Consider the following 27,105-nt stretch of genomic DNA (forward strand, 5'->3'; position numbering starts at 1 on the left):
CATAACCTTGGTTTGCATCATAAGAAAACCCTACTTGATGACATACAAAGTCACCGAATTTCTATTCTGCAATCTGTTCCAAAACATCTTTGAAATCCTCTTTGGTAGCATAAGGATACTTCATCAAAGTGAAATCCATATAATATGGTAACCTATGGAAACCACATGGCTCAAGGGTCTCCGAGATAATGCATCTGCTTCCTTGTTGTCTTCGACATTCATAGGCCACAACATGGCCTTCTTGGTTCAAGACCGCTCCAATGTAATCTCATCATGTTCAACTAGAAAAAGGTCTACAATAACCAACACTGGTTCTTTGCTAGCATAAAGTCTCAATGCTTCAAAGGATTCTGTTTCAACTTTGGTCCACAAAGATTCCACGGCTTTATTTGTCGAACATGCAATGGGCTAAGTGTTAGCACATTCATCCCCAGTGTCTGCCCATATCTGGTGTCCACCTTTTGGTCCCTTTTCATGGCCCTTGATTGTGGGCTGGCCACCCCTTTTTTATATGTTTTTATGGGATTTTTCCCAGCTTGGATGTATTTTCCCCAGTCGGCCAGCTACATCATGTCCAGTCAGCCAGTTTATCATGTCCAGTCAGCCAGCCCCTCTTACCTATAAATAGGTGGGCTGGCCTCTCACTTTTTCATCTTGCCTAGTCTTTCTTTTGCTCCCTCACTTATGAGACACTTTCTGTCTCTTGCTTGGGACTGTATCACTTCAGTATATTCAGCATAGTTGCTCCATATCTCTCTCTCTTGTACTCTCTGTTTAGCACACTCTAGTGCTTATTTGCTTCTGCTCTGTGCACTCATTCATGGTATCATTGCTCCCGGTTTAGCAATTCCCTCTGCTGCCCCAGATTGTGCCCTGTCTGCAACCCCTTCACCTCTGCGTTTTTCTCAGATTTGCAGCCTCTGGATGCTGCGTTTTCTGGACAGTTGCTGCTGATTGCTTTCCCTTCACTTTGGCTTCATCGTTTACAGCGTGAAGGTATTTTCTCATCAGCGTTTTCTTCCTTCTTGGAGTTTGGAACTAGGCGGCCTGTTTTTGCAGGACTGCAGTCGCTCTTTGGCTGCGTTTTCCTCTCCAGTGGACATTCCCTTTTGCAGAGGGGGTCTTGTGGTGGTTTTGGCTTTGGTGGCAACCTTGGTACCTGTGGTGGACACTCCTTTCGAGATTGTGCATATTTCTGAGATCGAGCCCAAGCTCTTGTGATGGCTTCCCCGACTACACTTCATATGTTCTCTGAGTCTACAAAGTTGGATGGTTCCAACTACACTTTGTGAAAGGTGAAGGTGAAATCAGCCTTGCATGGTGTGGATCTCTGGGATTGGCTTGTTACACCTGCCAATGCCACCCCTCCCCGGTTGAAGAAAGCTTTATATGGTCTAAAGCAGGCTCCGCGGGCTTGGTACTAGTGGATTGATGAGTTCTTTCAGAAGCTCGGCTTGTGCCGTTCTCATGCAGATTCGAACCTTTATATCCTCCTTGAGAGGAGATTGATTGTTATCATTGTGGTCTATGTTGATGACCTCATCTTCAGGTTCTTATTTTGTGAGGATCCGTTCAGTCATGGATGCTTTGGAGACATAGTATGAGATGACGGATCTTGGCCTTCTGCATTATTTTCTTGGCTTTGAGATTTGGCAGACCCCGAAGGGCATTTTCTTCTCTCAGTAGAAGTACACACGGGAGATTCTTGACAGATTTCAGATGACTGGATGTAAACCAGTATCTTCTCCTATGGATACTAGTAAGAAGCTTTCTCTTCTTGATGCTTCTCTAGGGATTGATCAGGGACAATATCGGGTTCTCATCGGTTGTTTGGTTTGGTTGACCTACTCTTGATTGGATGTGTGTTTTTGAGTTCTTTCTCATCCAAACCCCGTCAGCAGCATTGGCGGTGTGCTCTCAGAGTTCTTCGGTACTTGCGTGGCACTCTGGACTTTGGCATCTTCTATGGCCAAGGATGCACTCTTCTTGGATGGTCTGAATCAGATTGGACTGGAGATCTAGATACTCGGCGTTCGACCACTGGTTGTGTTTTTTCATTTGGGTATGGAGCCATTTCATGGAGCAGTAAAAAGCAGCCTACTGTGGTGCTTTCCTCTACAGAGGCGGAGTATTGTGCGGTTTGTTATGCTGTATGTGAGGCGATTTGGTTGCAGAGATTATTGGAGGAGCTTGGCTGTCCTCCTACCGGATCTACTCTTCTTTGGTGTGACAATCAGAGTTGCATCGCCATTGCCAAGAACCCTGTGTTTCATGCTCGTACGAAACACATTGAGATACAGTATGACTATCTTCGTGAACGGGTTCTTGCTGGAGATTTGCGTTTGGAGTATTGTCCTTTAGCAGAGAATGCAGCAGATTTGTTCACCAAGTCGGTTTCTCAAGCTTCCTTGGCTCCTCATCTTCGGCTTCTCGGAGTATGTTCAGCATCTGGTGCTGAGAGGGGGTGTTAGCACATTCATCCCCAGTTTCTGCCCATATCTAGTGTCCCTTTTGGTCCCTTTTCATGGCCCTTGATTGTGGGCTGGCCACCCCTTTTTTATATATTTTTTTGGTTTCCCAGCCTGGATGTATTTTCCCTAGTCGGCCAGCTACATCATGTCCAGTCGGCCAGTTTATCATGTCCAGTCGGCCAGCCCCTCTTACCTATAAATAGGTGGGCTGGCCTCTCACTTTTTCATCTTGCCTAGTCTTTCTTTTGCTCCCTCACTTATGAGACACTTTTTGTCTCTTGCTTGGGACTGTATCACTTCAGTATATTCAGCATAGTTGCTTCATATCTCTCTCTCTCTCTCTCTCTGTCTCTCTCTGTCTCTCTCTCTTGCACTCTCTGTTCAGCACACTCTAGTGCTTATTTGCTTCCTCTCTATGCACTCATTCACTAAGCACCATTGCAAACCGTTCGTCGAACTTCTTGGTATGATGTCAATCTCATGATCTTCCGATCTCTCTGGCTTAATTGCCTTCCTTTCCCTTACCTATCCTGAGGAAACTGCATCTGAGAGAGCAAGCGTAGGAGTAGCTTTCCTGTCTCCTTCATGAAAAATAGAACAGGTAGCTCTAGATCCTTCTGCAATGATGACTCCTTGGCCGAAGATAGGCTTTAGCAGCTTCAACTTCTTCAGCTTCGGTGGCTCGATTCTTGATGAAATCTTAAAGCGTTTGAGTCTTTCTAAGGTCTTGTTTCTTCTTGGCTCTCCAAGCAAGGAATTCTTTATCTTGGAGAAACTGTTGAAAGTCGTGGTACTCTTTTGATGCCATTGCCGTGGTCTCACAAGCAATGGATCGATGACCATGGTTCCGATCTTGAAGTCCTGTATTGCCCTCATAGTTGCTCCCTTCATGAGGCCCTTGGTCTCCCTCTGCTCTTGACATGGCTCTGTCACCCCAAGAAAGTTTCTTCAAGAGAAATCCTACTCTGATACCACTATAAACCCAGCGGGGCATGCCGTGAGACAGACTCAACCACGTGCCCAAGAGATAGAGATATAGAGAGAGAGGTGGAGAGAGAGAAGGGAATAGAGATCTTGCACAATACACCACACTGAGTGGGGAACATGTCCTGCCCCCTTTTAAGAATTTATTCAAGAACAATCCACGGGCACGCTGGTCATGATCAATACAATCAATGAATACAAAACAAACACATATGCCGATGTAGGATATCCAAATTGATGTTGATGTCTAGGCGCAAGATAAAAGATAGATGAAGTGCTTGTGCTGCAGCACATGCATTTCTGAACCCCCCTCTCTCTCTCTCTCTCTCTCACCGGGCTAGTACCAGATCCAATATGTGATCCAAATCCAATGATTCCAAGTCCAATGAATCCAAATCCCAGTCCAAGTCCAAGTTCTAGTTCCAATCCAAATCCAAGTCCAAGTCCAAGTCCAAGTCCAAGTTCCAAGTCCAAATCCATATCCAAGTCCAACTCCAAGTTCAGATCCAAATCTAGATCCAAGTCCAAGTTCCAATCCACTGATCAAATCCAAATCTAGATACAAGTCCAAGAATCACTCACTTATCCCATGAGTAATCTCGACAACTCCAACAGCCTTGTTGATGAAGAAAACCATGGAAAAGCTCTTTCTGGCAAGAAAATTGATATACAACCTGTTTTAATGGTTTTCATGCGATAAAACCTCCACAAAGTAGTTTCCACAAAGTAGTTTTTAAGGGTTTTTGGAGCAGTTTTAGGGTTTTTGAATTTTCAGTCCGTACATGTCCGTACGGCTGTATGGATCCGTACAGTTGTACGGACATGGCACTGCAGTTGATGGGGTACTCTAAATCAGCGGGCAGCGATGAAAAACTCCATGATTTGGTTCATGATCAAGTAGATGATGATGGAGAAGATGATCTCCACGCTTCAACGAAGATGGCAATGCTCTTCCTCAACTTGATGCTCAAAAGAGAGGCTCATGCTTCTTTTATACTTGGGGAAGCCTTGCTTTTTGCCAAAAAGTAATGCTTTTGCTTTGCTTTTGCCTTTTACTTAGCTTTTGCCTTTTACTTTGCTTTTACCTTTTACCTTGCTGATAATCCTCCTGGGCATCTCACCTGCCCTATGACCGACCTCCAAATCATGTTTGATGCTACCCCCAAATCTTGTAGTCTCTGCAGTAGTTTGGCTCAAGGCACCGTATCAAATGCTTTGCGGAAATCCACAAAGCAATAGTAAACCTGTGGGTGTTGTGCTCTGGCCTCTTCTATGATGGCTCGGAGGGTGAAGGTGTGATCCAAAGTGGAGAATGACATGCGGACACTTGCCTGCCCTAATGTTCTGTGCCCATGTCTCTGTGCTAGTGTGTTGAGCTCAGTCTCAAGTACCAACTCGTAAAGTTTGGCCAGGTGTGGCCAATCATTATAGTCCTGTAATTGTTGGGTCCATGGGATCTCTGGCTTTATGGATGGGTGTGATGATATGGTTTCTAGAGATGGGTGGGAAGCCTTCCGAAAGCCCATGGTGAACATATGGGCCAGGAGGGGTGCTAGAGTCTCCCCTGCATGGGAGATGTGCTCTGCCAAGAGGCCCTCATGGTCCTGTGATCTACCGTTTTGGAGTCTCCAGATGGCTCAGGCTACCATGGCAGGTGTGAAGAAGCTGGATGTGATGGTGGTGGGATGGGGGGCTGATCTGGTACTTCATACAGGGATCATGCATGTGTGCCATACGGATGGAGATGTGATGAGTGTGGGTGAGCGTTTCTCTTGGATGTTCTTCCAGCCCTTAGTACAGCTCACACCTTTGAGAGATTGGTATAACTCCTTGTATTGGCCCTTAACATGTGCTCGTTTCGCTAAGCCATGTGTGGTCCCTAGCACGAGGAGCTCTCCCTCATTTTGTAATGTATAGATGTGTGCTCGCTCCGAGTCCTGGCGTTGAAGTCCCCTAAAAGGAGAACTTCACCCAGGCGTGAGAACTCAATGATGTCTGCATGGAGGGGACTAAATTGCTCTCCCTCCTCTAGAGTAGCATATGAGGACTTCTGTCATGACCCTGTGAAATGGGTGCAGCATAAGTGTGAGCATGGTGGTCGGTGAACAAGATAAATTTTTAAAGATTCATACTTGGGTGTCCGGACAAAAAGGTAACATGTGTGGACAACCCCAAGTGTGAAGGGGGACCAAGGGATTAAACTTCATAAGGTTTATAACCTTGGGTGGCCCTTAGAAAGTTTTAAAAACCATAAGTGGCCCCTAGGAGAGTTCTAATAACTTTAAGGGCTTTTAGGAACAGGGTGGCTGGCTGCGTGGAGAAGAGGACGTGCAGGTCGGCTGGTACAGGTCGCCTGAAGGGGAGCCGTACAGGTTGGTTGGTACAGGCTGGTGCAGGTCGGTGCAGGTAAGCTGGTACAGGCGGCTGCTGCGGGTTATCTGGCGCAGGTGGTTGCAGGGCGGCTGGGTACAGGCGGGTATAGGCGGTGCAGGCCAGCAGGTACAAGCGGCTGCTGGACAGTTGGCGCAGGTCGGCTGGTGCAGAACTGTACAGGGCAGCTGGCGCAGGTCGGCTGGTGCAGATCTGTACAGGACAGCTGGTGCGGGACAACTAGTACAAGTGGTTGACAGGACAGCAGGCGCAGCCTGAATCTCTCTCTCTCTCTCTCTCTCTCTCTCTCTCTCTCTCTTCTTCTCTTCCCCTCGTGTGAGCTCTGGAGGGCAAAGGCGGGTGGTTGCAATTTCAGGACAGTACTCTCAGGGCTGGTGTTTTTGAGGAGGATTGGACTGAGGGACAACAGTGAATCTGCTGAATATCTTTCTCTCTCTTTCCACTAGCTTACGGCTGCTTCAGAGTTGTTTCTTGTGGCCCTTTGTGAGAGGAGGGGTGTGGCAGTTTGAAGGGTGGAAACAGAGTTAGATGGTGGATTTGTTCTTTGGCTGAGTTTGAGGCTATGATCATGATCAGCCAGATGCGTGCTCAAGGCTTCCCTGTTGCATTATCTTGGTTGATTAGAGGAGACAACAATGTGTTGCTTTGGTGGGACACAGATCTGTATGTGTATCCTCTATGCTAAGAGGTCTTGAGGGTTGCCAGATTGGACATGCAGGTTTCTTTTCCTTGATTGGCTTTGTTGTACTCAGTTAAGCTTTTCCATTGAAATTGAATAAAGAAATACCGAAAGGGGCGCCAAGCTTTGGGGCCAACAGGTGTCGTTCTCCTTTTTGTTTTTGGAGCACTCTAGCTCTTGTTTATTTGTTTAATTGTCTGGACTACAATTGGATAGGTGACTGCTAGTCTACCGCACTTTGGTTTCTACCAGAGGCCGGATTCAAGGTTCCGTTGCCGGGACCCATCATCAACTTTCTTAAGGGGGTGAGCTCGTGGTTGTCTCGAGGAAAGCCATTGCTGAAAATTTCAGCAGCATGTCAGACACTGAAGATGAATATTTTTATGATGAAGAGGAAGAGCAAGAGACCTGTCCTGAGAGAAGTGAATCTGAGGATATTCTTGCATGAGAACAGGCTGCAGAAGATGCACGATATGAGGATGTAACGCAGCCAGAAGACATGCTCTAGTAAAGAGGAAGATGATGCTGAGTTTAAAGCTCGTTTGGCAGGGGTAATGGATGTGTTTATGCAGCTCACTCAAAGTGAGAAGTTTGCTGAATTTATGAGAGCCGGTTCTGAGCCTGAGAAGAAAGTGTGTTCTAGGAACCCACCTCAGGGCAATAGTGGTGCATATCCCTGTATATTGTCCACTTCCTTGCAAGGCTTGTTCCGTATACTGCCCGCCTCCTTGCTTGGCGGGCCTCGTGCATCTTGGGCTTGTTTGCCCGTCTGTGCTCTACCTAGGTTTGGGTAAGATCATCCCCTAGGTATATCTTCTCCCCTTGGAGAGCTGTCCGTGTGTCCATGATGGCCTCTCGACTAGCAAGGTCTAAGAATTTCATGATGAGGGGGTGCTCCTGTGAGGTGTCACGTCCCACACGCCATGTGTCCACATAGGGGGTCCCTTCCACTTCGAGTTTCTTGCATAGGGCTAGAACGTTAGCCTTGGGAGATTCCCCCACCTTTAGTCTTGTCACCCTCGCATGAAGAGTGCGGACCTTCCTCCTCTTCTCCTCTTCCAAGGTATCATGTATAATGGGGTTGGATGTGGGGTGTTTTCTCACCACTTATGTCCATTCTTTCTCTACTTCTTGCTTAACCATTGCAGCCCACCCTTTTTCCATCTCCTTCTTTGTGGCCGCTAAACCTTCCTTCCTGCAGTTTGTTTTTTAGGCTTTCAACCTCCGAGATTAATTTCCCCTTTTTCTTTCATCTTTGCTTTGCATACATGTAACTCCTCCTTGAGGTATTCAATCTGTGCTTTCGACTTTCCCACTTCGGTCGCATGGGTTTCCTTGAGCTCTTCAAATTCCGTATCTTGAGTATCTTCCTGGCATATCAGGATGTCCTGATAACTTTCAGCCGTCTTTGGCTCATCCACCTAGGGGATGCTTCTTTGGCTTCTCCAAGCTAGCAAGCACATGTTTCTCCATCTTGTCAATGATTGCATTCAGTTCTAAATGACTCAATGATATTGATTGACGTGATTGTGAAAGCTTCACCAAGTACAATGCTTTTATAGCCTTAGAGGCTCATCTAAATGACATCATTGCTTATATCAAACGTGTATAATATCTAGATATTTATTCTAACCACTCTAAGAGTGGGTTCACACACACTTACTCACCTACACAGATAAGTGAGTGTTCACACACACAACACACACACACACACACACACACACACACACACACATACAAGAACAATAACCCTTTTAGGGGGTGTTCATATACACATACAAGTGGGTACACAAACAGGGGTACACACACAGAGATGGATACGCACATACGAGACTTTGAATCCCAACAAACCCCCCTTCAAAGTCAAGGTGGTGTTGTAAGGATTGACCTTCATATCTATGGTGATTTTGTCCCAAAAGTGCACATGTGATTCAAAAGATCACAATGGTCAACACCTGGACTCTCATGTCAAGCCTGATAAGGGGCTTGACTACACGTGATATATGTCAGCCATCCTAAACCATCCCCCCAACTCAAAGCAGGGATAAATTGAAGTACTGGAGCCTTTTATAACACAAGGCAACTACAAACAAATATAGTCATGTTTTGGGGGACATCCCAGGTAGAGAACCTGTATTGACACTCTTTAACATTTACAATGCCCAATCAATATCTATCTCCGAAAGAGACATGTGAGAGAATGAAACATTTTTCAGGTGCTGAAGTAGAGGTTTCCAGCTTCTCTGGAGCATCTTCACCTGCATTTTCACCCACCAGGTTGGCATGACTCTGAAGGACATAGCACAAGCGGAAGCATAAACAGTAAACATATGAGAGAGTGCAAAGGAGATAGAGAGAGTTGGACAAGATTACCTTTTATAACAACAGTAAAGCTTTACAATGGCAATGGCCAGCAACTGTATGTTGAACTATGTGCAAGTGGATTGGATGAAGGAGTGAATAATGGGGAACTCCTTATATAGTGCATGAGTGAGCTGGCCGACTGCTCATAGGACAAATAAATAGGAGAAATACAATAAAATGCCTAGTAAATGGTAAAGCCCCAGAACATTGAGATGCACAATTCTAACAGATTCTTCTCTTGTTCCTTCGCCATTCTTTTGAAGCAACCATCTTCTGTGCGACCTAGCTTCTTGCTGAAGGTGCACTTGACAACTTTCCCTTTGTTCCTGCCCTTCTGTTTTGTGAAGAAACCCTTCTCTAAGTCAGTGCTGGTAGCAGCTTACACTTGAAGTCGTCTATCCTCGTCAATGAGGATAGCCACCATATTTTCATATAGCATCTCCCGCGATACCTGAAGTGTAGATAGCACTTATTTGAATCTCTCAATCTCTTCTTGGCTTGCGAAGAGTACCGCCTTTTTGTCATCCTCGTCAATGTTGGCCTTTAAGGCAAACATTTGTTGTAAGAGAGAGCCTATGGTGTTGATGTGCTCTTTCATTTCGAGATTGTAGTTTTTTTTGTTTGAGAAAGACTCTAGAATTGTTAATTTTATTCCCAAACAGATTCTCAAACTTATCCCATACCTCCTTTGAAGTTTTGTCGAAGTCGACGTGATGTATAAGATTGTCTACTAGTCCAAGGCCTATATGTGCCAAAGCTTGGTCAATCTTGTCATTCCAGGCTTGCATGACTCTCGATGTAGAGACACCTTCAGGTTTCTCATCTGCTCCCTTGACAACGTTTGAGAGCCCATCCCGCATCAGCAATAACCTGATCTTGGTTTGCCATGCGGGGAAGTTGTTCTGGCTAAATCTTTATAGGGCTAAGTTACCTCTGTTTGACTCCATCATGCTCTATTTTGAAAAAGCCCCAATTTATACTAATGTTGGAAATGTTTAATTAGACGAATATCACCTTATTTGTGAAAATACCCAAATCTGAATTGAATCTTGATGCAGGAGGGGTACAGTGAATCTGTGATGATGACATGCTGTTGTTGCCAGTGCTCATAGAACAATGACGAGTAGCATTGTTGGTGTGGAGGAGGAGTGCGCGTGGGCAGCAGAGGACTGTTGACGGGTTGTGCAGGTGGTGACGGGTGATGTGCTGCATCAGAACTGATAGGCAGGAGCGGGCAGGAGCAGCAGAAGGCAGAGGCGGAGGGCAAGGGTAGTGGCGGAAGCGGGAGTAGAGGCTTTGATACCATTTGTTGTTCTGAGTTGCACAGGTGCAGCACTAAGGTGGTTGATGGAGAGCCATGCCGCACGTGTGTGGTGATATATAGATATAGAGAGAGAGACAATACTCGAGAGAGAGATGTGTTGCATGACTCAATGATATTGATTGATGTGATTGTAAAGCTTCACCAAGTACAATGCTTTTATGACCTTAGAGGCTCATCTAACTGACTCATTGCTTATGTCAAACAGGTATAATATCTAGGTATTTATTCTAGCCACTCTAAGACTGGGTTCACACACACATACAAGAACAATAGCGCTTTAGGGGCTGTTCACACACAGGCACAAGTGGGTACACAAACAGGGGTACATGTACACAATGTGAAGGAAGATGTGAAGAGTCACCACTAGGGGTGGTGGATGCCTTTTTAATTCTCTTCATAAATTTAAGGTTCCTCACATAAGTTACTATCCTATGGATGTCCTATCAATCCATAACCCGTTTTATTCTTTTAATAATCCTAATCCCCCTTTTTGTCGCGAAGTAAGGATCTATAACTTACTAACTTTCAGAGCAGTTTGGAGGAGTACAATCATGGTAATTGGCACTACACTTTGAAGTTTGAACCTGCGAATAATATTCTACTAGAAGTCACCTATCATGACATTAGTAACTAGTTAGGTTCACTTAGGCAACAGCTGATGGGAGGCCAAGGCATATTTTGGCGCCAATCAGAGGCAGCCTTCCACCATAGGAAGACCCTTAGAAGGGTTGGGAGGTGGGAGAGGACTAAGGAGGATTAAGAGGGAGCTACTGATGGTGGAGGGAAATAACTGACATCAATGGATGCTGAGGGTCGGAGGCAGAACAACTTGTGTAAGTAAAAGCAGCTGGAAGCAGAGAGACGTCAGCTACAGCACGTTCTAGGCCGGGTGGGAGGTTGAGCACAGGGCTACAAAAGAAGCATATCTTTATTGGTTGGAGGTGGAGCTCTAGCTTGGATACTATGTGTGTAATGCATTGAGTTCAAAATGTGTGTATTGGATGAGTCCTGCAATAGCCTGAGCATGTCCCTGTTTGCTTGTAGGCTCTACTGTACTGAAAGGGGGGTGGTCTGCTGAGAAGTTTATTGATTGTATTACTTGTACGCCCAGGCAGAATGGCACTAGAGTCTGGTATGTGGTTGAATGCGTTTCGTTCTTTGCATAGATCTGTGTATTTGGAAGGCAGCTTCCACCTGAGCCAAACTACGCCAAAATATTCTCTGGTGTGAATGATGGTTTTGTTTTTGTTTTTCATCCTTGTTCATGAGGGTAATTGCATGTGTGGCATTGGCAGTTGGCCTGGGTCTTTTCATCGAATTTGAGTTTCTAGAAGGATGCTGTCTATTGGTACTAGCATTAGTGGAGACGCTCATAACATTTGCTCCACGTTTATAAGCATATACATTTAGAATCCATATGCCCTTTATCAAATCATTTAAAACATCTCCTTTTAGCTTGAGCTCTTTCTCTAAGCTCCGAGACAAGTAAGATCCCTCGGTTATCCTAGACTTTTCTACTCAAAAGGTGCTTTGTGGATCAAACCTTCTTGCTCTCCAAAGGGTTGATTATCGGAGCCTTGGCCTCTAGCATTGAGTCAATTGGGTGTAGCACTTGAATGGTGCAAAGCCTAAGGTACCAAGGGACCACCTGATAATCACTATTCAAGGACAACTGTAGAGCATAGTTTTTTCCGTACGTGTACGGTATGTTTCCCAGATGTCTGCCCACGCCCGCGTCCGCCTGCATATTCTGTACGGTGCCTTAAGTTTTGGGGCTTTTTTGAAACTTTTTGTTTTTTGAGGTTGCACGTACTGCTCGAGGACTGCGCTGCTGCTGATTTGACGTCTGCCACTGCTGACACTCTGTACCTGACAGATTTGAGGCCCCCAAGGCTCGCCACCTGGTGCAACACTGCAAAGCACTTAGCAAAGCAACTTGCCAGTGCCCAAGCCTTAAGCCTTAAGACTTAAGGTAAGCAAAGGCTAAAGCAACCTCAACTGCACGTTGCCCGCACAGTGCACAGTTTTTTTTGCAAAAAGGGTTTGCTGGCTGCCCCCCTTTTTTCTGCCTGCCCCTGCCCCCTTTCCCTCCCTTGTGAGTCTTGGATCTTGCAAGTTGCCACTGTGTGCACTGTGCAGTAACCAGTTTGTCAACTTTCAAGTGTGTGTGTGTGTGTGCTGCGTGCACTTGCCAGTGGCCAATGTGTGCACTGTGCACACTGCAGTTTGTGAAACTTTCAAAGTTTCAAGTTTCAACCTTGTGTGTGACACTGTGTACTTGCCACTGTGTGCAGTTTGTCAACTTCAAGTGTGTGCCTTGGCCCTTCCCCCTCTTCATACTTCAAGGCTCAACTTTCAAGTTTGTTCAATTTTGTGCCCAATGTCGGCCTTTGCAACCTCTAACGAAGTTTTGTCGAAATCGCCCTTTTTATAGATGGGCCGATCCAAGCGTCCGGAGTGGCAATATGTGACCCAAGTGCAGGCCCTTGGGAAAGGGCAATTCACTTGTAAATGCAATTATTGCCCTCATCAATGGGATGGAGGCCCGCTACGCATTCGGGCACACATGTTGGGCTTGGTCGGCCATGATGTGGGGCCTTGTGCAAATGTATCAGAAGAGGTTAAAGATATTTGCAGGAGGTTGCATGCAGATAGTCATAGCAGTGTTCATGGCCGAGAGGCTTTGGTGGATGATTTGGGTGGAGACGTATCTCAGGGTACAGGGTCCACATCAATGGGCACACAGGGAAGTACACAAGTCAGCGATGGTGCAGATGTTGGGTCATCATGTAAGAAGTGTCTAAAGGGAAGGGGGATTTGGCAAATGCATGGAATGTACAAGCACGAAAGCAAGCAACCATTGCAGTGCGCAGATTCTTTTATGCGGAGGACATTTCCCATTGGAAAGTCAGGAGTCCTTACTTTTTGGATATGGTGAAGACAATTGGACATACTAGTCCTTATGTGCCTCCATCTTACCATTGCGTGCACACCACTGAGTTGGTGGATGAGTTAGTCACGATGCTACAGAGCATCTCCACACGGTTAGATGCACTGACAGCCACCTCGGCTAATACTCCGACTCCTCGTGCTAGCCGAGCTCCTGCGGCACGGGTGAGCGTAGCCTCGCCAGTGGTTGTAGGAATACAGGCCGATGCACCTGCGGGGCCGTCCGTAGCGACAACTTCGTCGTTGTTAAAAGACTTAAAGCCGCCTAGTTTTGGTGGCGAGGAAAAGGAGAGAAACAAGGACTCAGTCAATATGTTTCTAGCGAAGTGGTCAGATTTGCACGCGCTGCGACAGTAGCCTAGCCGTATACAGCCCGTAGAGGCTAGCCTCTCATTAACCGGCAAAGCGTACAAGTGGTCGATGAGTTTGACAACTCGCCCTGCCACTTGGACGGAATTTGAAACAATGTTTCGAAAAGAATTTTTGCCTGTTAATGATCATGAGATCATGGGTCAGACACTAGGCGCAAGCCTATCATAACTTTTCTTTCATGCTCCATTCATGGCACTGTATTATTGAAATCTGTGGACACATTTGGGGAGTTTATTTTCCAGCATTTAAAGTAGATTATCATTGAGGTTGGCCCAGCAAATGTTGTGCAGGTATGCATGGATAACGCATCGAATTGCGTTCGGGCTGGAGAATCGGCTAAAGAGGAGTGGCTGACCATTTCCTACACTAGATGTGCATGCCATTGCTTGGACCTCTTGTTTGAGGACATTGGCAAAATTTCTTGGGTTGCGAAAGTGCTAAACCAAGCAACTCAAGTTGTCACATTTGTCACAAGGAAGTCCACAGTGTTGGCATTGTTTAGAAAACTCAGCAAGGACTTGGTGAAGTCTTCTGCAACTCGGTTTGCATACTTTTTTATTATGCTAGTTACTCTCTTGGATGAGAGATTTATGCAGGGTGTGCGCAAGCTGATGATCGATGATAAATTTGTAAAAATGAAGGCATCAAAGACCCCTCAGGCAATTGAGGTGTCAGACATTGTGTTCTCTGCATCTTCTTGGCAAGAGGCAAGAACCATTGTCAAGATATGCACTCCCATTTTGAAGATTCTCTCCTTGGCTAACAGGGAAGGAGCCACCATGGGCCTCATGTATGAGCTTACAGATCGTATGGTAAAACATGCAAGGCATTCAGACCAATAAGATGAAAGAGATTGAAGATCTATGCATTGGTAGATGGGAAATGATGCACACACCATTGCATGCTGTGGGCTATATCTTGCACCCTGTATGGAAAGGAAAAGAGCAAGATAGTGACTCAGAGGTGCATAATGGATGGATGACATCGTTGGAAAAATACACTAAGGGTGATTTGGCCTTGCAAGATCTCATTGATGAGCTGGATAAGTATAAGCAGGAAAGCGGCACATTTGCTCATCCCATTGCAAAAGATGAGAAAAGAATGCAAGAGGGCGCGAAACGGTGGGAGACATCTGGGGCTTGCACACCCAAATTACAAGCTCTTGCACTGAGGGTGCTTTCTCAAGGCACATGTGCCTCCCCATGTGAAAGAAATTGGAGCACATTTTCTCTCATTCATACTAAGAGAAGAAACAGGCTTCTCCCTTCACATACGGAGAAGCTTGTTTTTATACACACAAACTTGAGGCTCATCTCCAAGATCAGAATGGAGATCACATTGGATATACTTAACAAAGAAAAAGATGAGGAGCGCTTGATTGCCTTGCAAGATTTGCAAGAGGCTATTGCAGAGGCAGATGAGGCTTTGGAGCCTCTTTCGATTGCTCCATCCTCTACAGATGGCTAGCCATCCTCTAGCCATGTTGGGACATCATGCTCAGTTGCTACCGAGGCTTATGAGTTTGATGATGATGATGATGAAGAGTTTGCAAATGAGGATGAGGAGTCCATTGATCACGCTGAGGATGAGGGGAGCTTTTGAATGGGAGAGAGAATTAGGGTTAGAGATTCATGTGGGAGACATACACAGAGAGAACAAGGGAGAGAGAGAGAGAGAGAGTTGTGGGGATAAGTCAACTCATTGGAATGAGTGTGTGACTCCCCTATCACACATGTATATTGCACTAGTACACATAGTGCACTTAGTACATTAAAAGTACTAAGTGTACTATGTACTATAACTTATGGGCTTGTACACACTATAAGGGTGGGCATAATGCCTTTACCCCAACAACCTCCCACTTAAAGGCAAAGTGCCCTTAAGAAAAGGAAAAGAAAAAATCAGCATGTACATGATAATATACAAGGCCATATCAAGGCTGAAACTGGCCTCATCCAATGCCCATCAAGTGTCTGCAATGAGCAAACCGCTCTGGAGGCAAACTCTTTGTCAACAGATCAGCCGGGTTGTCATCCGTATGAATCTTAACAAGCTGAATTTGCTTGTTCTCTATCACCTCTCTGATGAAGTGATACTTCACATCCACATGCTTCGTCTTTGCATGAAAGACAGGGTTCTTTGCCAACTGGATGGCACTCTGACTGTCACAATGCAACAATGGAATATCCCCTGTATAACCCAAATCAACCACTAACCGAGATAGCCATAATGCCTCCTTGCAAGCCCCTGTGGCTGCAATATACTCGGCCTCTGTAGTAGATAAGGCTGTGCACTTCTGCATCCTGGATATCCATGACACAGCACCTGCTGTGAATGTAAACGCATAACCGGTAGTAGACTTCCGGTTATCTGGATGACCGGCATAATCCGAATCCGTGTAACCATGCACTAATGCATCCTGTTTGCCAAAGCAAATGCACATATCCTGTGTGCCCTTCAGGTATCTCATGACACCTTTCACTGCTTCCCAATGCTTTTTGCCAGGGTTGGCCATGTATCTAGAAACCACTCCCACTGCAAATGCAATGTCCGGCCTAGTAGCAACCATGGCATACATGAGACTGCCACAAGCTGAAGCATACGGAATCTTGGCCATATCAGCCCTGTCTCTATGTGACTGTGGGCTGTCCATAGCACTGAGTTTCACATATGGAGGCAAAGGAGTACCAGTCTTCTTCCCCCCCCGTCCATATTGAACCTCTGCAAAACTTTGCCAATGTATTCCTTCTGAGACAAATACAACACATGCTGATTTCTGTCCCGAAGTATCCACATACCCAAAATGTGATTTGCATCACCTAAATCCTTCATATCAAAGTTTTGATGCAGCCTCTGCTTCAAGGTATCCATCTCCTTACGAGATTTCCCGGCAATCAACATATCATCAACATACAAGATGAGGATCAATAGACTGCCATCCAAAGCTTTCTTGGTGTATAAGCAGTGATCTATGTCACTTCTCCTGAATTTCTGGGATTTCATGAATGTATCAAATTTATGATACCATTCTCTTGGTGCCTGTTTGAGCCCATAAAGACTCTTTTTCAGCTTGCATACAAGCTTCTCCTTTCCACTCACTGCATAACCCTCTGGTTGTTGCATATATATCTCCTCATGGAGATCACCGTGAAGAAAAGCAGTCTTTACATCCATCTAAATCAAGTCCAGATCATCATGTGCAACCAAAGCTAACACAGCTCTAAGTGTGGTCATTTTGACCACTGGAGAGAAGATCTCATCAAAGTCCACACCATATTCTTGCTTGAAGCCCTTAGCCACTAGCCTGGCTTTGTATCTTTGCTTTGCATCTGGTGCAACTTTGAGCCTGTAAACCCATTTGCATGGCAAAACCTTCTTGCCTGTAGGCAAATGCACCAACTTCCATGTTCCATTTTTGTGCAGAGAATCCATCTCTGACTTCATGGCACGCTTCCAAAGAGCCTTGTCTGCCCTCTGTAAAGCCTCCTTATAACATGAGGGCTCCCCACAGTCAGTGAGCATCAAGTAGTCAACCCCTGGAACAAACCTGTCAGGGGCTCTGGAGGGTCTTGTGGACCTCCGTACCCAATGACCATCATTTGCAGGTTGCTGTCCAGCCTGCATATCACCTATTGGTGGCTCCTGTTCCATGCCATAAGGCTGAAAAATCATGCCCGGTATCTCCTCTAATTGTGGTATATCCATAGGGATATCTTCTGCCATCTCTGGCTGTCCATTTGGACCATTTTCAGCACCATTTAAGGGCTGGTTTTGCTGCTGTAATGGCTGATTTACAGTCCTTGGTTGTTGTCCATGATGTCCCATCATCATCAAAGATGACTCTGCCAGGCTCCTGTTGCCTTGCAGGCTCCTTATACATGCATGTTTCATCAAAAATGACATCATTGCTGTGTATAATCTTTCTATTCACGGGATCCCAAAGTCTATACCCCATTTCACCTTTGTCACCATATCCTAGGAATATGCATTTGTGAGACTTAGGATCAAGTTTGGTGCGCATTTCCCTGCGTATGTGCACGTACGCAACGCAACCAAACACTCTCAAGTGCTTGTATGACGGAGGCTTCCCTGTCCATACTTCCTCTGGCGCTTTCCCACCAAGCCTCGTGTTAGGTGACCTGTTTATAAGGTGAACGGCTGTCATAACAGCTTCAGCCCAAAAACCATGAGGTAATGCAGCATGTGACAACATAGAACGGACCTTCTCCTGAATGGTCCTGTTCATCCTCTCTGCTATCCCGTTTTGTGGAGGATCATAAGGAGTAGAGAGCTCCCTCTTGATGCCTTTAGCATCACAAAAGTCCTGAAACTGTTTGGACATATACTCTCCACCATTGTCGGAACGCAAAGCCTTCAGTGTTTTGCCAGTTTGATTCTCAACATGAGCAACAAACTTCTGAAACACTGAGAATGTATCACTCTTCAAACGAAGAGGATAAACCCACATTTTGCGTGTGGCATCATCAATAAAAGACACAAAATATTTTGCCCCTCCCAAAGAAAGCTGAGGCATCTCACATACATCTGTATGCACAAGCTCTAACTGAGCATCTTTCTGTCCAAGAGCTTTCTTGTGGGGGCACTGCAGTTGCCTGCCATATATACAATGCTCACAAAACTGAAAACTTGAAAACTTTAGAGAAGGCAAGTAACCCAAACGAGACAATTGCTCCATTCCTTTGACACTCATGTGTCCCAACCGGCTATGCCACATAGAGATTTCCGGCAGCTCGGTTGCATTTACATTAGCATGGTGACAAACACCTGCATGCATGAAGTAAAGAGTGTCCACCTTAGAGCCTCTGGCAACAACCAGTGAGCCCTTACTAATCTTCCACTTTCCACGACCAAATGTGGTAACATAATCAGCATCATCAAGCTGTCCAGTAGAAAGCAGGTTCTTCTTGATCTCAGGCACATGCTTGACATCATGGAGCATAAGCTCATCTCAGGCACATGCTTGACATCATGGAGCATAAGCTGTGAGCCATCTGAAAACACAAGCCTCACATCACCTCTGCCAAGAATCTTGCATGCATGGTTATCACCCAAATAAACCACTCCTTCATTGCCAGCAGTATACCTGACAAACAAGTCTCTGCAACCTGTGACATGAAAGGAGGCACCTGAATCAATGATCCATGAGTGCATACCATGACCATCTCCTGTAAGAAGTGAATGGGCATCAAGTGAAGACCTGAATAGGACTTCATCCTCACTGTCACCTGCATGTGACATATTGATTTCTTCAATCTTGACTCCACTTTTGCCCTTTGGCTTTACATTTTTGGCTTCATCTTTGTCTTTGTCTTTGCTTTTTCCCTTTTCCTTTTGATCATTTTTCCATTTGTAGCATTGCTTTTTGATGTGTCCCTTCTTGCCACAATAATGGCATTCCAAGTCCTTTTTGGAGCGGGACTTGCTCCTTCCCCGTTCTTGGCTTTTTCCCCTTTGCTGGGATCTCCCACGTGCATTCATTGCATTGGACTTTCCAACAGAATTGTTCTTCCTGTTCATCTCTTCTTGAAGAAGAGCACCCTCAACATCTGCATATGACAGCATAGCATTCGAATTGCTAGTGGCTGTCCTGAATGTGTCCCAACTCTCTGGCAAAGTGCATAACAGAAAAGTGGCTTTGAACTCATTGTCCATTGCCAACTTTTGATTTATAACTTGGCTGACAATACCATTAAACTCATTTAGATGGGCTGTCATAGACGCCCCTTCCTTCATCTGAAGACCTATGAGTTTCTTCAACCAATACACTTTGCTTGAGGCACTTTGCTGGGCATACAAGTCCTGCAATCTCTGCCACATTCCCCAAGCTGTCTTCTCTTCACGAATGCTGAAAAGTAAAGAGTCTGACACAGACAACATGATAGTTGATCTTGCCAGCTCATCCATATCTTCCCACTCTTCAGAAGTAAGAGAAGCGGGCATTACACCCTTTTCTTTGATAGGCTTGTGCTGCTTCTTCTGGAGCAACACATTATAGCACTGGGTTTGCCAAATATCATAGTTATGTGAGCCTTCAAGCTTCTTGATGTGAAGCAATGAAGAGCTCTCACCTGTGGTTGCAACTTGTCAATGCCTGACTCCCTGCAAAATGTGCAGACACTGCACCAAAAGCACACGAAGTGCTCACAGTTGTTCTCCCAAGCTTTATCTCCCACTACGGAAGCACAAATGCAACTCTACTCCCACTGTATGTGATGAAATCACCAAAATCTGGTTGCTGCAGATTTAGGACAGCACCTTAAATGTGCTCTGTTGCCCTTCCAAAGTACTGTACAGCAGTACTAAGTGCTCACCAATGATGTACCAAACCTGTACCTGCAAGTACAGCAGCTGAAATTGAACCTTTTCCTCACTCAAATCAGTGTACAGCCATGCCAAAACTTGCACAAAGCTGTGCCAAATCTGTACCAGCAGGTACAGTAGCAATAAATGCTCTCCTGGCTGTCCAAATGAGTGAAAATCAGACTTTTACAGTCCCGAACACTGCATACAACAGTCCCGAACAGAAATTGGGCAAAAGCCCCTTGACTGCAAGCTGATTTCTGAGGATTCAAGGCATAAAAGTCTTGCCTGTTGCTTTGCCAAGCTCAACAAGCATAAAATCTTGAAAAGCCCCTTGATTTAAGATCAATTTCTGATCATACATGGTACATTAGCGCACATGAAGGCATCCAGAGTCTTCACAGTGCTTCCCCCTGGCCACATATACATCCAATACATGAAAGCCCCTTGATTTACAGGCACATTGAGTGCTTGACAGGCATCAACACGTTGCCCAAAGCATCAAATACGAGTGCCTACATGCAAATCAATCCAATCGGCACAAAAGCCCCTTGATTTGCACTGCAATTTTGCCCGAATGTGCGATTTCTCACATCATACAGCATGTATGAATGCTTAATTGCACAATTACATCAAAAGCCCCAAATTTCGACATCCAATTTCCTGCAAATTGATCCTGATTGTGACCAATGTCACCCAATTTTGCTCAAAAATTGAGCAATTCGGCACCTGTACCTGCTCAATTGATGATTGTACCTGCTCAATTGCAAATTGGACATGCAAATTCCAAAAATTGAAGCAAATACCTCGGGTAATTTTCTGATTTTTTCTGTGATTTGCAGGCTGAATTTTAGTTGATGCTGTTGCAGAAATCTGATGTTGCTGTATTGATGAATCGGATGCTGCTGCTGCTGAGAAGGGTGCTGCACGTGTGTTAATGCTGATGCAGAAAAGGGGGGGGCGCTTCTTGCTGATGTGCCTGCTGCTGTGCAGGTACGGACGGCTGGGCAGCCCTCGTTGTGTGCAACACAGTAGACGGCGCCTTGGAGAAGGTGACGTGGAGCGAAGCGATGGATGCCCGCCTTGGAGAAGGTGACGTGGAGCTGAGCGCCGCCCGCCAGCGCTACACGGCTCACCGAACCTAGCGGCTATAGGGGCTCGCTCGTAGGGACGCCCGCCTGCCTTCGCCTAATGGTTCGCTACAGGTACTCGCTCACGCCCAGCAGCCAGCCTACGCCCAACGCTCGTGTATTTGCGCTTCGCCTCGTAGGACTCAACTCTGCTGGTCGCCCAATGTATGGACGTGTGCTGCCCAGCGCTGACACCCTTGCCTTCGCCTTCTTCTCCACCTGCGCCTGGGAGATCTGAGGGCAGCACTGCTTCGGCCTCACTCACTCACTACACGCACATTCACTGCACGTCTCACAGAAATCTGCTGACCTCTTGCAGAAAACGCAGAAGAAGCTCAAGGCATCATCCCCATCACCATTGTTGGAAGTTCAGGCTCTGATACCAGTTGAATGGGAGAGAGAATTAGGGTTAGAGATTCATGTGGGAGACATACACAGAGAGAACAAGGGAGAGAGAGAGAGAGAGTTGGGGGGATAAGTCAACTCATTGGAATGAGTGTGTGACTCCCCTATCACACATGTATATTGCACTAGTACACATAGTGCACTTAGTACATTAAAAGTACTAAGTGTACTATGTACTATAACTTATGGGCTTGTACACACTATAAGGGTGGGCATAATGCCTTTACCCCAATAGCTTTGATGAGGCTTAGGGCTACTTAGTACTCTTCCACTCTCTACTTATGTTTTGTCCACTTCCTACTTATGTTTTTCCTCACCGCTGCTTAGGAGTTAGTCTACAGGTTGTACGGCTTGCCCACTGAGCAGTGATGAGCACTCCATCATCCATGTTTTTGCTCGCTTCCACTCATGTTTTATTTAGTTTCTTGAGGCTTGGACCTCCTCATGTTTGTCCAGACTCCACATGGCACAACCTGGATTTGGATTTTGGGCCCTGGCTCTACCTCGTTTATGTTTTTTCTTATCCCAAAATCTTTGCAATTTCAACTTTCAATTTTCTTTGGTTTTTTGTGTCATATGTAGAGCATGTTTTTCCTTAAATTGAGGGTGCCGAATGGTATCTGACGTATGGGATTTCTTGGGGGTCTGAACCGTACTTTTTCCGTACTTCCACACCCGTATGCGTTTGCCGTATGGAAAAACTATGCTGTAGAGCTAGAAGCTGCTAGTAGTGAGAAGAGGTTTGCACATATCTAGACGAGTTGATTAGATCAAGGTTGGCAGGTGAATAGAGAAGAAGCCATCTCCGCGACTGTTTTTCATCAATTAAGAAGAAAGCTTTAAGCTTTGTAAACATCTGGCTTTATTAGATTTTATCAGGGCTGAATATTTGCGAAAGGTTTTACACCGTCATAATTGGGACCTTGCAGGTGTGTTTATTTCGGTTGGTGTCCCAGCAATGCTTATCGGTGCCACGGGTTACGGTTATATGCGATGGCGGGTGAGTCCAAAAATATCTTTCTTAGATTAGAATTTCAGATTAAGAGATTAGTTATGTTTCTTGAGAATTTATATTCGTGTGCTTGTGTGTGCGTGTGCATTTAAGTAAGTATGTATTTGCCTCTGCTTCTAATGGATGGAAATGTTGTTTCAGGGTTTCTCCCTATCAGATCTGATGTATGTGACAAGGCGTAGCATGTCAAACGCAATTTCGAGTGTTTCAAAGCAGCTAGAGCAGGTTACCACTGCTCTTTCGGTAAGTGCCAAAAAAAAAAAAAGATGAGCCCTGTTAGCTGTACACTCAGTTTCCTCTCGATAAATATAGATTTGTGAATCTTGAATGAAGTGAGAGGTTGAATGACACAGGCAACAAAAAGGCATTTAAATTCTAGGATGGATCAGCTCTCCGGCAATTTGGATCAGAATATGGAACTCCAAGGGGAGTTAAAAAATGAGGTGTGCTTTTTGCAGAGATTTCGCGTTGTTTCTAGTTTTATAGCGTGCTTGTGTATTGCTTTTAGTTCCCCCCCCTCCTCCTTTTGTTTAGCACATCAAAGTTGATATCAGAGCTTTTACTAAGCATCCTTCATCCTCATTGTCACTCTGTCTCCGTCCCTTTGGGCTCACAGATCCCAACACTCTGCTGCTAAACCCTAATGGGTCTGTAGTAGTACAACACATGCATCCATGTTTGGGGATAATGCACGTGACTTCTTGTGATTAGTGCAGTGAGCTAAGCGTAGCTGTATAAAATAAGATTCAGCCTTTGATAAAAAACCGGGCATGACTCCTGAGTCCTAAGAATATTTTTTGTCTGGGTTTGTTTTTGTGTACAGGTTGGTCAATTACGTGGAGATGTAGCCAGATATGGCCTGGAGATTGAGACTGTGCAGAGGATTGTTCAAGCTCTGGTACGTACATCCACTCTGTTTTTGTTTGAAACTAACATGTAGGAATCAGCTATTTGTGCTGTGCCCCGACTCTTAAGACCTTGCTCTTGTGTTTAATTACAGGGTGTGAAGATCGACAGTATTGAAAGCAAGCAGGTCAGTGTGATAGAAATCTTTCTGAACAGAGAGAACCTATGTTGAGACTGCATGCTAGTCCAAGAGCTAAAGTTTATTTTGTATATAATATATTCTGCTGGCAGGATATAGCCAATACCGGTGTGATATACTTGTGCAATTTTGTCGAGGGGATGCAGACCTCTCAACAACCTCAAGCTTTACAGGTTTCTCAACCCCCCAATTTAGTTGATTTACAGACCTCTCACATTTGATGAAAGAGAGACATGGCCTTGTATCTGGTTTTAGTTCTGATGGATAGCATAACCCTAATATTATGATACATTTTTTCAGGGTGGTTTTCGTAGACCTCGACTTGAGCGTACAGCTTCGACATTTGGAAGTACTGGACTGAAGGTAGATGGATGCCTTCTTCCTCCCTTCCCTTCCCTTTATAGCTAGATGCAACCAAGATCATGTGCTCTTCGGCGTGGCTCTTTAAGATTGATATGTTTGATTCCTCAGGAACTGCAATCCATATCATCTGCACTTCAATCCCCAGAACCAAGCATGGATATGGCAATCCAAGGTCAGGATGAGGGTGCGAGCAGTGGGCTTCCTAGTCCAAGTTTGCAAAGAAACTTAACTTCCACCTTCTCGATAGGTCTCACAAGGTGTGTGCCCACAAGGCTACTAGTCAGTCTTTTTGAAATCATTGGGAGAAGCTTTTTGTCTGCTTGGTGTTTTTCTTTTTGTCGTGGGCATTGCTTTGAATATGAACTCATGGCTGCATGACACATGTTTGTACTTTTAAATAGAATTTGAGCCTTCGATGCTGTATTAAGAAACTTGTTAAAAAATCTCTAACCAAGCACAAAACAACATTTCTGCAGGTCCCCTCTTCTTAAAAAACAATAATAATTATTATTTTTAAAATCGCTCTAGAAGAATTGAGCAGATCATGGCGTAGTACGGAATGACATGAGCCTGGTGTCAAAGCTTCTATGATATCCCAGCTTTGGATCTCATCAAAGGTCCATGTGCTATGTATACAGTGGGACTTGGCCAATTTTGCAAGTTGTACGCTAGAAGGCATCAATGTAAAGAAAACTCACCATGTGTGGTGGCGCTCCTTCAAATTTTCATGTAGAAGCTCATGTGAAGATTGCCAAGATGTGGTCATGCCTTAAACCTCAACTGAAGCTTGCATGGAAGTTCTTTGCAGAAGTTTTTGTAGAGAGGGAGCTCAGTCATGGATATTCATCCGGTTAGAGACATGTAAATTTTATCTGAAGCTTCCTTATTAAACGATGACCCGGTGCTCAAAATGTTTTGGTGGGTATTTATTAAGAATGCTTGCTACTTGGAAGTATGTATGTTGGCCATCTGCAGGAGGTTCTGATTAGAGTCATTTGTATTATTTTGCTGTCTTTTCTGTGTTATCTTTCTTTTTGAAAATAACGTGTGCTTTGTCCACATAATGGAAAGTCAGTGTGCTTCTCATTGACAAGGTAAAACATTGCCATTGCCTTTGCTATCGGCTTGAGTAGGCAGAAAAAGTCATGAACAGTTTGAGTGATTGTATGGGTGTTTTTCAACACTAACTGCATTTGCACACCAACGTGCCGCACATTGCATGGTATTGTGGGGTTCCACTTTGCCATTCATCAATTTTATTGGTTGGGAACATCTCTTGGGGGTCTGTTTAAAGTAGCATGTCTGTCTCTTGGCAACTGGCAAAATGGAACCTGAGATTGGGGGCCAACCTAATTACAGTTTTGGGTAGAAGTATTAAAGGCTTTGCAAAAGGTTGAAGGGTTTAAAAGTAGAATGGGGTAAATGTAATGTTTAAGTTTATGATCCTTTGTGTTTCATCTAATATTGTCCAATGTGTTTCAAGGCATTATCAAAGAACCAGTTGGTCTTGGGCTGGGATTTTACAAACACATCCGTCAATAGTTGTAGATCGTGCATATGGGATTTTTGCAATAGTTGTAGTTCCTGCATATGAAATGATAAACATGTAAAGCAAGCTGCGCAGTTAATAAAGACTCGAGACAGAAAAATGTTAGTGCTCACTGTTATCTAGAAGGGTCTTGATTACAAAAACTAATTCAAAAAATATTTCTTTCGCTTCAAAAAGTGAAGGACCCTGATCCTTTTAACTTCTTCATCACATACTCTAGGGTTGGGATCATTTACATCAATGTAGAAGTATTCCACTAATGTATGTGGACACATTCCTCGGAGGGGGCTCATGATCCAAGCAAGGCCTAGATCTTTGTCCCCCTCTTGTGGTGGGTCCTCTCCATCGCGTCGGAGTATGTGTTAGATTTGCAGTTGACAAGTGTATGGTTGGGATTGTTGGAGGTGGGGGACATCGTAAGGGATTGCACTCTCTAATGGCTCCATGGTCAAGTTTGGTTTTTTTCCACTCCCAATGTCGAGGAGCCATATGCTGTCATATGTAAGTCTTTTCTGTTTCACACAACATGAAGTAAATAAAGCCCAATAGTGTATTGGAAAATCATTTTGTTAAAACAAAACGCATATAGATGAAGATTCGTACCAAGAAAGGTGTCACCTAGTTTCCATAGGCGTAGAGGGATTACACTAGACCAAAGCGCATGTAGGTTTTGCGATGTACGTAAGAGAACATTCATAAGAAATAGGATCTTTCACAACACAACTTTAAAACTCAAATTGCACAATAACTTAGAAGAATATTGTATGATTGGAGTGATATAAGGGACGACAAAGTTCCACACTTGTGCACTTTTGTGAAGGGAGCTTCAATGGTTGATTTGTAAGTGCTAAGATGAAGGATGTATGTTAGTAGATACTAGGGAGCACACTCACAATGAATTGTATGGAGAAGGGCTTGGCCATTATCTATATAGGCATGTATACATGGTGTGGCCATGACATGACTGCGTAGGTTTGTGATTATAGTCGGTGTGCCAAACAGGGGAAGTCTATGGACTTAGTGTACATAGTTGCTTAAGACTAGTAATAGAGATCGGACCTTTTTAAAGTTTGGTCACTTAGTGTGAAAACTAGTCATTTGTATACAAGTCTCATTTTTGACAATAAGTAACACAATCATTTCGTCATGATAGTTTTCTTATGAGATCTTCTTCTCTCTTCTTTCTTTCTTGCTTGCTTATTATTATATTCTTACTCGCTTGATGGATGCTTGTTTGAATAAGTATGATTGTAGGTTTCCTTCTTCTATTAGCTTCACCTTTTGTGTGAGAGAACTATCATGAAGGACCATGTTTGCTTATCTCTATCTAGGTATTGAGACTTCTCTCTTCACCCTTTTGGTAAGGAGCATTTGGTGTGATAATAGAGTGAGGATACGATAGACGAACACACAATGGGAAGTTGCATTTGTGGCTCGAAGACCTGACCTGACGACACATGCTTTGGCAAGGGTAAGGTAATCTCTTAATTTAAATGAATTTGGCACCACGACTTTCTGTTTTTAAGTGTATTCTAGGCTATTGGGATTAACCATTGTTATCTAGTGTTGATTACGAGGTCACATTTTGAAAAATATATGGTTTTGCAGCCATTGAATGTGTTTGTTTATGCGTTTGATTTTGATTTGAAGTTTATTTTATATTAGGGCATTCTATTTTCATCTATCAGTAGGGAAAAACCATGGTTCTTTGGTGTTTTGCATGAAATTGGAGCCCAATAGGTTTAC

At 44.6% G+C, this 27,105-nt stretch overlaps 1 protein-coding gene and 1 pseudogene across 2 annotated transcripts in view; both read left to right on the forward strand.

Annotated features, from left to right (window-relative positions):
* The window catches only part of LOC147619959 (uncharacterized), a 71,694-nt gene extending 46,929 nt beyond the window's left edge, over positions 1–24,765 (forward strand). For both annotated transcript variants that reach the window (XM_086825810.1, XM_086825808.1), the window contains exons 6-14: positions 22,320–22,390; positions 22,544–22,645; positions 22,756–22,845; positions 23,226–23,300; positions 23,403–23,435; positions 23,540–23,620; positions 23,748–23,810; positions 23,919–24,067; positions 24,287–24,765. In XM_086825810.1, the coding sequence (XP_086681936.1) occupies positions 22,320–22,390; positions 22,544–22,645; positions 22,756–22,845; positions 23,226–23,300; positions 23,403–23,435; positions 23,540–23,620; positions 23,748–23,810; positions 23,919–24,067; positions 24,287–24,311 (689 nt within the window). In that variant the 3' untranslated portion in view covers positions 24,312–24,765. The remainder of the gene's footprint in view (positions 1–22,319; positions 22,391–22,543; positions 22,646–22,755; positions 22,846–23,225; positions 23,301–23,402; positions 23,436–23,539; positions 23,621–23,747; positions 23,811–23,918; positions 24,068–24,286) is intronic.
* LOC147619960 (uncharacterized) lies at positions 13,816–15,136 on the forward strand (annotated as a pseudogene).
* Positions 24,766–27,105: the final 2,340 nt, after the last annotated feature.

The sequence above is a fragment of the Cibotium barometz genome, chromosome 32, assembly GCF_041138505.1.
Source record: "Cibotium barometz isolate CiBa-2024 chromosome 32, ASM4113850v1, whole genome shotgun sequence".
Classification (NCBI taxonomy): Eukaryota; Viridiplantae; Streptophyta; class Polypodiopsida; order Cyatheales; family Cibotiaceae; genus Cibotium; species Cibotium barometz.